At 40.6% G+C, this 10096-nt stretch overlaps 1 protein-coding gene across 11 annotated transcripts in view; it reads right to left on the bottom strand.

Annotated features, from left to right (window-relative positions):
• Positions 1-1106: 1106 nt before the first annotated feature.
• trpm3 (transient receptor potential cation channel, subfamily M, member 3) overlaps positions 1107-10096 on the bottom strand; it is a 152656-nt gene continuing 143666 nt past the window's right edge. For all 11 annotated transcript variants that reach the window (XM_077520872.1, XM_077520875.1, XM_077520877.1 and 8 more), the window contains 4 exons: positions 8609-8759; positions 5324-5517; positions 4672-4804; positions 1107-3408 (listed from right to left, as the gene is read on the bottom strand). In XM_077520872.1, coding sequence (XP_077376998.1) covers positions 1803-3408; positions 4672-4804; positions 5324-5517; positions 8609-8759 — 2084 coding nt within the window. In that variant the 3' untranslated portion in view covers positions 1107-1802. The remainder of the gene's footprint in view (positions 3409-4671; positions 4805-5323; positions 5518-8608; positions 8760-10096) is intronic.

The raw sequence follows: 10096 nt of genomic DNA, 5'->3' as shown, positions 1-10096 counted from the left end.
CACAAAAAGACATCCATTGAAAAGCTACTGTACACTTAAGACCTCACCTTCAATGAATATTAACGCTTGCTATCAGATTTCACAGTGAATGCAGCTTGCAGTTTTATTGAAGAAAACGTTTTCTATACCTGAAATAACCCCCCCAATCCATCCATCCATTTATAAAGCGCTTATCCTCATTAGGGTTGCGTGTGTGAGTTGTAGTTTTTTTTTTTATTTTTTTTTTTTTATCTCAGCTGTTCTACAGGCGAGAGGTGGAAACACCCAAGAATGATAGCAGGGCACATACAGAACAGACCGTAAAGCAAACAAGCATTTGCACTCATAATTCACACTTGCGCAAAATTTAGAGAAGGGGTGTCAAATATTGAGTCCACAAGACTCAAGAATTGGGTCCACAAACGTTAATTTTTCAACTCAAATTAACTGTTGTCACTAATTTTGTCCACTGGAGGGCGCATTGAAAACCTCTTAGATGACATTCTGAAATTTGATTTGATGAAAAAAAAAAAATCTCTAATTCTTCTTGAGAAATTTCAGATAATATATTATATATGTAATTCTTTGCCACCCAAAACATTACGCCATGGCCAAACTGGTCTGGCTCACTTTAGATCAAATTTGGGTGAAAGTGGCCCTTGAATTGATGACTTTGACACACTTGATCTTCCACGAACCTAACATTCAAGTTTTTGGACTTTAATGTAAGACTTTTAAACATCTGTGTGCTCTGTAAACGTCCTCCTTGGTTCATGCATTAATTTTCAAAGTGGCGTTAAAAAGGACCTTTGCACATTGCTGTGTATGTAAACAGGGTGGCAAGAATGTTCGATTCCAGTTTAAAACCGCTTCCGATTATGAAGTAACTCAATAACAAAGACTGAAATTCTTTGGGTCGATATCATTTTGGTTGCAGGTGAAGAGAGGCCGAATGTAAACGGCTAAACACATGAATGTAAGCAGAGTCATGTCGCAATTTCTTCTTTTACGCACACCTCAATCCACAGTAGCACGAGCATGTGTTTTTCGCTGTCTTATCACAAGGCCACTCGTCCTTGTGTTTACTACTTGGATCACCGCACACGCAGATTGCTGACAGGCATAACCTGACATATTACATGTCATAAAGTTGCCCCCTTTTGTTTTTTTTCCAGCAACTGCTTTCGATGAAAGAAACGAGCTCGGGAAGGAGCCAGACTGGCAGCGTAGTGGCTTGTGGAGCTGACTTTCTTACAGCTAGCATGGGGTCAATTCCCACAAAATGTCCCATTCGTGACTCTACAGTGACGCACCGGCCTAAACAGAATAAGCGCACGGATGGATGTCAAGTTTGTGGTTGCCATGACAACTACGGAGTGCTGCATGATTGTGAAAGGATTTCTTGAGGAAGCAGCTACATGACTTTGTTATCATTCTGTGATATAATGAAAACTATTCTACGAGAAATACGTTTTTGTGTGTTCCTTATCTTTGTCTTACCTTGGTAGTTCCAGTTTCTTTCCTTCTGTGATGTGGCTTAGACACAAAGACGGTGTAAAAGATAGTGGGTGGAAGACATACAGCACAAAAACAGCTTTCACTGAGAGTTAAGTTAGCTACAAGAGGGGAGCAAGTGAAACCTAGTCTAAATTGGTAGCGCTTTGTTGACGGTATACAGTCGGACCCGCTCACACACTCCATTTGATGATCCCGAATACACTGCAGATCTGGTTCAATTGGATATCTAAGGGCAAGGTGGTCCTGCTTTCATGCTTTCCCTTCTTCCCTGGTCCTTTCAGTGTGTGTGTGTGATGTGTGTCTTGTCACGTGTAGTTGTGTCTCTCGAAGCTGCGGAATGCTGATGGCGCGGCCAGCTTCCTCATGGAGAGGCTGTCAGTCTTGGCCGTGTCAGGCCGCGCCCCGGACTTGCTCCTGAGGAAGGGGTTTCTGGTTCCTGCCAGACCCCGACCCCCCGGCCCGGGCCCCCTGTCTGCCCCCAGACTCGGTCCCCTCTCCATCCTCTCACTCACAGACAGGCTCTTCCTGTGCGGAGGGGCCAGCGTGAGCGAAGGATGGGAGTCGTCTGAAGAGCAGCTGTTGGCTCGCTCCAGCCTGGAGAAGGGGGAGCAGAGAGGGGCCCCGCCGAGGGTCCCCAGACGAGGGGTGTCAGGTGCCGGGATCAGGTCCTCGGGGTCCTCCGGATCGGACTCCGTGTGACTGAGCTCTGCCTCTCTCTCTGGATGAGAGGAGCTGACGTCTGAGGGTTTATCGAAAGGGAAGGACGTGGAGCACCCGGGGGAGTGCGAGCGTTCTACGGGGGTGTACGGCGAGTTGACGCAGCGCGTGTCAATGCAGTCTGTGATGCTGGTGTACTCTGCGGCTTTGACCTGGACGCCCGCACCCAGTCCGCCGTAGCAGCTCCTCGCCGTGAACATCAGGCTGTGCGATTTGACCAATGGAGGCTCTTCCAGGAAGGACGTGCCCACCGTGGAGAGGAGGCGGCTGCTCTTGGAGCGCTCCAGCGGCCCGGCCGAGGGGGGCGGTGACGGCTCTGCCTCCCAAGGCGGGAGGCTGGTGTCCGGTAACAGGTGGGCCGAACACAAGGACAAATCGGCGGCCGCGCTGTCATCAAACATGGCTGTCCCGCTGCTGGCCGCACCACCCTCCGAGTGCCTGTCGCCCAAACCGCCGGCCGTGGCGCTACTCGAGACCCGGCCTCCCGGCAGCGCCGCCTCGACCGTGTCGGACTGCAGCGACGCCTCTCTCTGGAGGGGCGGGACCACACGCAGGGAGTCCAGAAAAACCTCGGCGGGTGCCGCCTCCTCAGAAGTCGAGACGTAGATATCGATGCACGACGACGGGCGGTGCTGCTGGGAGACTGACAGCGTCGCCAGGGGGAGGGGCTTAGACTCTTTGGTGGCGGCGGACGACGACACCGATTGCGAGCTGTTGGCTCGATGGAGACTAAGCGAGCGCTCTTTGAAGAAGCTGTTGGCTCGCTCGGCGCCGCTGGCGCGTTCGCCGCCGCAGCCGCCTCGGACGTAAAAGGAATGGCTTCTCGTCCGTGGCGCCGCACCGGTCGGGGAGGGAGGGGACATGGAGCCCTCGGCGGTGCACTCCAGCGCCTCCTGCAGGCGGTACGTGTTCCCCTCGGTGCTGTTGAAGCTGCTCTGGCGCAGAATGTAGGCGGCGTCCGCACACTCCCCTTGTCGAAGGATGTACGCCGAGTCGGTGCAGTCAGACGATGTCCGTGATCGAACTTTGTTGACTTCCCCGCGTTCGACACCCGTCACACGCTCCAAGGCCACCGCGATTCGGCCAATCAGATCCTCCATTTGCGCCAGGCGGATGTCAACCGTCTGCAGCGAGGCCTTCATAAAGTGCTCCCTCTCGTTGACTTCCTCAAGACGCATCGCCATGTTTTCCACCCTAACAACAGTAAGTTCCAAATATATCAATGCCAAGTAGGTTCGGACATTTAAAACATAAACATGTTCTATTTTCAATATTGCCACGGTCCCAAAACAGTATTTATAGATCATAGAGAAGGCTTTGATGCAGCCTCTGACCTGAAGAGGTTGCTTAAAGCAATGGTAGTTATTACAAAAACCGGCCAGCAGGTGGCAGCAGAGCATGACATCAACCAGGGCCATGTTGCAACAAGCTCTTTTCCCCAATGTTTCAACAGGTTTCTGAATAATAATAATGACAGTTATATTCTAATGCTAATTGCTGGAAAACGTAAACAGATATAGATTTTCGTGATGAAAGAAGAGACTCATCTTTTCTTTGGTAGGTTCCACATTTTTATAGTAATACAACACAACACAATATTCTGTGGGCCTTGCAAAATCAGTCAAAATGCAGTAAAACAGCCGGGAGCGAAAGGGAGTTGCTTCAGTGAAAATGGCTGTGAGTGAATGCGTTATTGAACTCCTGTTTTGTTGAAGGAGTTGATAACTGTGTGGATATAGCTCAGATTATTAAAAATAAAATCTCAAATGACAATCACATTATTAAAAAAAAAAAAATCTGCTTTATTTTTCCTTAACACAATAAAGCTTTGAAACGTTTTTCCCCGTCCTAGCAAGTTCTTTTCCGATCATTAAAATGGAAGTCAACCCCAAATTATACGATATCTTCCATGTGCCTCCACTAGTTTAAACACGGCATTCTGATTAACATTGTGTTTGTGGAATATGAGTTAATCAGCAAAGTCCAGCATTTTCAGGGTGCAGCCATTTTGCCAATTGCTGTTGACTGAAAATGACATCACAGTTGCCATGAATGGTCATTACCTGAGCAACTGTATTGTCATTTTAAACTGATGGCAAATGGCAAAATGTGTTTTTAAATGTTCTAATTGTACATGAAAAATAATGAAGTTATTAAGATTAATTATAGACAAAACATTAACTTCTTACTGCTGAAAATGGCTGAATGAGTCAAGTAGAGTTTTAAAAACAAGAAAAAACTTGAATGAATCAATTAATTACCTAGCCCGACCACAAATGAGATGAGACTAAATCAACAATGCCTCTGCTAATTGCAGCCAATTAGTCTATCACTTCCATACAATTTGCAATGAGACATTAATAAATCATTAGGCCTAACTAGAATACACAATGCTTGATGACATCCACACTGTAATGTAATGACATGAATGAAAGCTTGTTTATAGAGTTGACAAACCTTTCAGATGTGACTCTGATCCTTTCGTCGTTCGACGAGTGGAATCGATCATCCTTCTCTCTGAAATATTCTTCTATGCACTGCTCTTCAAAGTCGTGGACCTTCTTCAGCTCGTCCTCTGTGATGAAAAGCTCTGTGGATGACAAAACAGTTTGAGGGTGTTACAAGGGCGGCATACTAACGAACTATTTGACAGTATATTGTTTTAAGTGGTTAAGTGGCTGATGTCTTGAATAATAAGGAATGTGCATATTGATCCGAAAAAGGGGAAGACAGTTAATGTCGAACTTTTGTAAATGTAAGCTTTCAAAAGTTGGCACTGAGATGTGAAAACGGAATTACTTTCAAGAAAGCTCAATAGATAAAAGCGACCCCCACGCACGTTACAAAAATGGCACACGAACTATAATTAAAATTTTTGATTATAAAGAAGGTATCTGGTGAGAACATGACCCCCCCCCCAAAAAAAATAAATAAATAAATAAATAAATAACTAAAGCAGTTAATAGTTCGACAGTAAGGACAAAAAAAAATAATTAATGGAGAAATCATAGTCTACTTGGGTAAGATACCAACTGTACCGTTGTAGCTGATTTAAAACCAAATTGTTTCCATTTTTGCTTGAAATCATCAGCACTTTATCACCACTTACTCAGTCCGTAGTCCCTCTCGTCGTCGTCGTGCTTGCGCCAGCGACAGCACAGGTGCTTGAGCACCATGGTGATGTGACTGAAGATGATGAGCGGCGGCGGAAGGACCGGCCGCTCGTGGAAGGTCATGATGAGTTGGTAGCGCTGGAACTTCCAAACCTGGTTGGAGATGGACTTCACCTCGAAGAATGTGTTGCTATAATAACAACACAGTCACAGTAGAATGAGGATTAGATCATATATATATATATATATATATATATAAATATATATATATATATATATATATATATATATATATATATAAATATATAAATATATATATATATATATAAATATATATAAATATATATATATATATATATATAAATATATATATATATATATATATATATATATATAAATATATATAAATATATATATATATATATATATATATATAAATATATATATATATATATAAATATATATATATATATATATATATAAATATATATATATATATATATATATATATATATATATATATATATATATAAATATATATATATATATATATATATATATATATATATATAAATATATATATAAATATATAAATATATAAATATATATATATATATAAATATATATATATATATATATATATATATATAAATATATATATATAAATATATATATATATATATATATATATATATATATATATATAAGAAAAATAAACTGCTAATATACAGCTGATGTATCTTGATTATTAATAACAAAGGTTATTATAATTATTAATAATGAACACATTCAATAGTATATCATGTACATATATTCTCATACTTTTACATACACAGATAAATATATATATTTTTTCTTGTCAATCAACACTAATAATGCAGTAATAATAATAATAATAATAATGATAACACCAATAACCAATATTACTTTTCATTGACAAGCACTTCCTCTTGCTTATACTTTTCAAAAATGTTGATATTGCAGACTAAAGTTGATATCAGTTGGTTTTGCTTAATGGATGAGGAATGTGCAATGTGCCTTGAGATGACTATTATGAAATGACACGATATAAATAAACCCAACTTCTACATAGTTTGAGGCATTTTAGTGCAATAGAGGGTGTCCCAAAAGCCACTGCACAATTCCTTTTATTTTTCCTATTTTGTGATTGGGAAGTCAACCCAAATAATTTTTTTTTTGACAATAATAGGTTCTATGCAGGTGGTCTAAATATACTATTCTGGTTAATATTGCGTTATTAGAATATGAGTTAAGCAGTAAAACCCTTTTTATTTATCTCAGAGGGCGGCCATTTTGCCACTTGCTGTCAACTGAAGATGACATCACAGTTACTCGGTCTCGGGTAACAATCGATCACAACTCAGCTTCAGAAAACAGGTGAACTGTGATTGGTCATTGCCTGAGCCCTGAGCAACTGTGACGTGATTGATGTGAGCAAGTAGCAAAATGGCCGCCCCCCTGAGATGGAAAAAAAAATGGCTTGATTTTGCTGCATAATTCATGTTTCATAAATGTTAGGGGTGGCACAAAAAACCGATTCGACCGAACCATCGGTCGTCAAGGGGAGCTAAACGGCCGTATCGGTAGCAGACTTGTCAACCGATACAAAATCCGCCGGGAATCCTTAGATACATTGCTTGTAAAGCTGTGGACCGGATATCGCGTTGCTGTGAATCGGTTGCGAGTGAGGCTTTTTGGTTTTCATAACAATAGCAAGAGTTCTGCACCGTGCTCTACTTGTTTTGTTTACATTTCAGTAGCAGCACTATTCAAGCTACTTCCGTGTTTACAGAGAGCTGGCAAAGTAGTACTCAGAGACGCTTCATTCCCCGGATGTTGTAAACATAATGCAAAGACGTTATGCACCTTGGGGGGAGCCTACCGTCAACGCCGTGCTCGCGACACGGCGCGCGCGCTCACAACGAGTGACAACATGCAACAGTGGAGACAGTTAGCAAAAGCCGGTGCCATACATCTCGGTATTTCCCATGGCTATCGATTCCTCTCGGGGCACTTGTATGTCCCCAGCCGGCGTTGGTACTGCGCGCGAGCCAAAAAGAATAACTCCCGTGACGATCCAATGCATGGATTCAAACGACACATGTATGTCCCACAGCCAACACACCAGCTAAGCTAAACGCACACTGCAAGTATCTCATTTCTCAGTTTGTGGCTCCCTGTCAATGTCTACAACTAGCATGAGCAGCAGATAGGAGAACTGAGACGTGCCCGTGATTACGTCATCAAACGCAAAATGAACGACAGCCCAAAAAACAAAACAAACAGTCGTGATTCCGTTGTCATCATCGTGTCTCAGATGAAAAAAAACCCAAAAAGATGTCATACATTAACCAAAAATGAATGTGGTGGCAAAGAAAAACAAAAATTGTTACAAACAAAAATTGTTAATAAAAAGGGAAATGCACTTTTTTAAATATTTTTGGATATATAAAGTTGTTAAAATGTGTTTGATAGATTTATTGTTCCATAAGGTGGCTTCATATTTCTTTTGGCTGGACGGTAGGTTTATGTCATGTCTTAAATTTATGTTTCTGAAATAGTTCACAATGTGGACATATTCTGTTTAATTGTGTAGGTGTCTTTTTAAAGGTTAAATATTTATATTTCAAATTGAATTATCAGCCTTTTGTTTTCCTGATCCTGATTTTGAATTAAAAAACAAAAAACAATTATAACTGTCAATAACAACTAATAAATATTTAAACTGATAAATTTTTCAGTCATATCGCCCAGCCCTTTGTTCCGGCCCATTTAAATAATTGATTCAATATATAAAAATATAGAAGACATTGTTGTTGTTCTTTTTTTACACATTTGTAGATACTGTAAAAATTTGTGGTGTTTTAAGATTAATGTTTACAAGCAACAAATGTCACTATAAGTTTTGAATATTGAAATTAATCGTATCGAATCGAAAATTGTATCGTTCCCAAACTTAATCGAACCGTATCGAACCGTTCTGTTCTGAAAGATAATTGTTTTTCAATCGAATCGCAACTTGTGTATCGAGATACATATCGAATTGGCCTCATGTCAGAGATTCCCACCCCTAATAAATGTAATATTAATCAGAATGTTATGTTTAGACTAGTGAGGTCACATAAAACATATCAACATATGTCAAGAAATGTTTAAGATTGACTTTGATGTGTTAGATGTGAGGCCATCAAGTATTATTCATACTGACTTCCCAAACAGATTGAATTGCAACCTATACAAGACCAGGAAATTTTACGTACTTGAAGACAGCGATGAGGAGATTGACCAGCAGTATGTTGGCCACCAGCAGATAGCAGGCCATGATGGCCGGGACAATCCAGGCGCCCGTCTTACACGGAGGCAGAGCGACCACCACTCCGTCCTCGGTGGTGATGTTTTGCCCACACGGAGCTGCACGCCAAACAAAAAAAAAATAAAAGATGAACGCACAACACAGCTACAGCTAATGTATCTCATATGACACCAGTAGCTCAAAAGTGCAAAGGTCACAGAAATAAATAAGCCAATTAAGGAAGGCATATGATCGAAATGTTAAAGGTGACAAAAAGCAAGCAGAACACAAACAAAATAATAATAATAAAAAAAAAGATTAAATGCATTTTTACTTGCAAACAAACAAGAAGCATATGTTTATTTTATGCTTCTCTTCATGAGGGAGCAGGGAACCAACAAAAACACATGTTGACAATATATATCAAGACATTGTTTATGTTTGAAATATATTGTCACAGCTGGGGTAGCTTAGCCATAGGCTGCTTTGGAATGTATTTAAGATACATTCTGTGTTTTTTCCATCTGTGATGGTTCAGTTGCTGCGGATTACCATCGGGACATTCAGCCTGGGTTCTTGCTTTGTTTGCCATTTCCGATTCATTCTTGTCATGCTCGTCAATTATTCACACAATGCAGCCCAAAGACAGAGAACTGAAGTAATTGTCTACGTTCAAAATTTGCACGCTCAAAATCTCTGACAACTGAACCACGTGAAAAAACAGTTTACACAAGATGACGGATGGCTGATCATGATGCACTGAGTTGCTTATTTATGCGTTTCATTTTTTTTTTTTGGAGTCTGGCTGATGCTGCGCGGCTCCAGCGAGAAGCCGAGTCAGCAGTAAAAGAAGGTTTGATGTGCGTGGCTGGCGTGAAAGATTCGACATGGCAACAGCATTTCTTACAGTCAAGCTTTTTTAAAGTGACGGCTTCAAACTGGTGGCAAGAAACATCAAGGGACTATCGCAAGTTTCAACTTTGATAGTTCCCCTTGCTGTTGAAATGGAAAAAAAACAAAACAAAACATGACAGACAGTGAAACACCTTGTTTAAAAAGTGTTACTGCCATATATTAATGGCTAGAAGGCAGCTTGTGAGGAATAAAGTTGCAGACAGGAGGTAGCCTTTGGTCAAACTACAAATGGACCAAATATTAAATATATGTACACAGCAAAATCAGTAGTATTAACATCTACAGAGTTAAATTTAACACTTCAAAAGTGTCAATATTGGTCCATACAAGTGGTAAATGCAGAGTTAATTTAATGCTAAGTGATCAGCACTGTAAAATAACACACCTACTCTGGACATCATTTAACTCTGAAAATGTTCAAATTATACTTGAGGAGTTAAAATCAACTCTCACAAAAATAACCCTGAAATTTTAACACTACAGTTTTTGCTGTATAGTCTTAGTCTAACATCTGATATAATACAGGGTGTCCAAAAAAAAA

Source organism: Festucalex cinctus, chromosome 5 (assembly GCF_051991245.1).
Source record: "Festucalex cinctus isolate MCC-2025b chromosome 5, RoL_Fcin_1.0, whole genome shotgun sequence".
NCBI lineage: Eukaryota > Metazoa > Chordata > Actinopteri > Syngnathiformes > Syngnathidae > Festucalex > Festucalex cinctus.
This window is presented reverse-complemented; position numbering and strand designations above follow the sequence as displayed.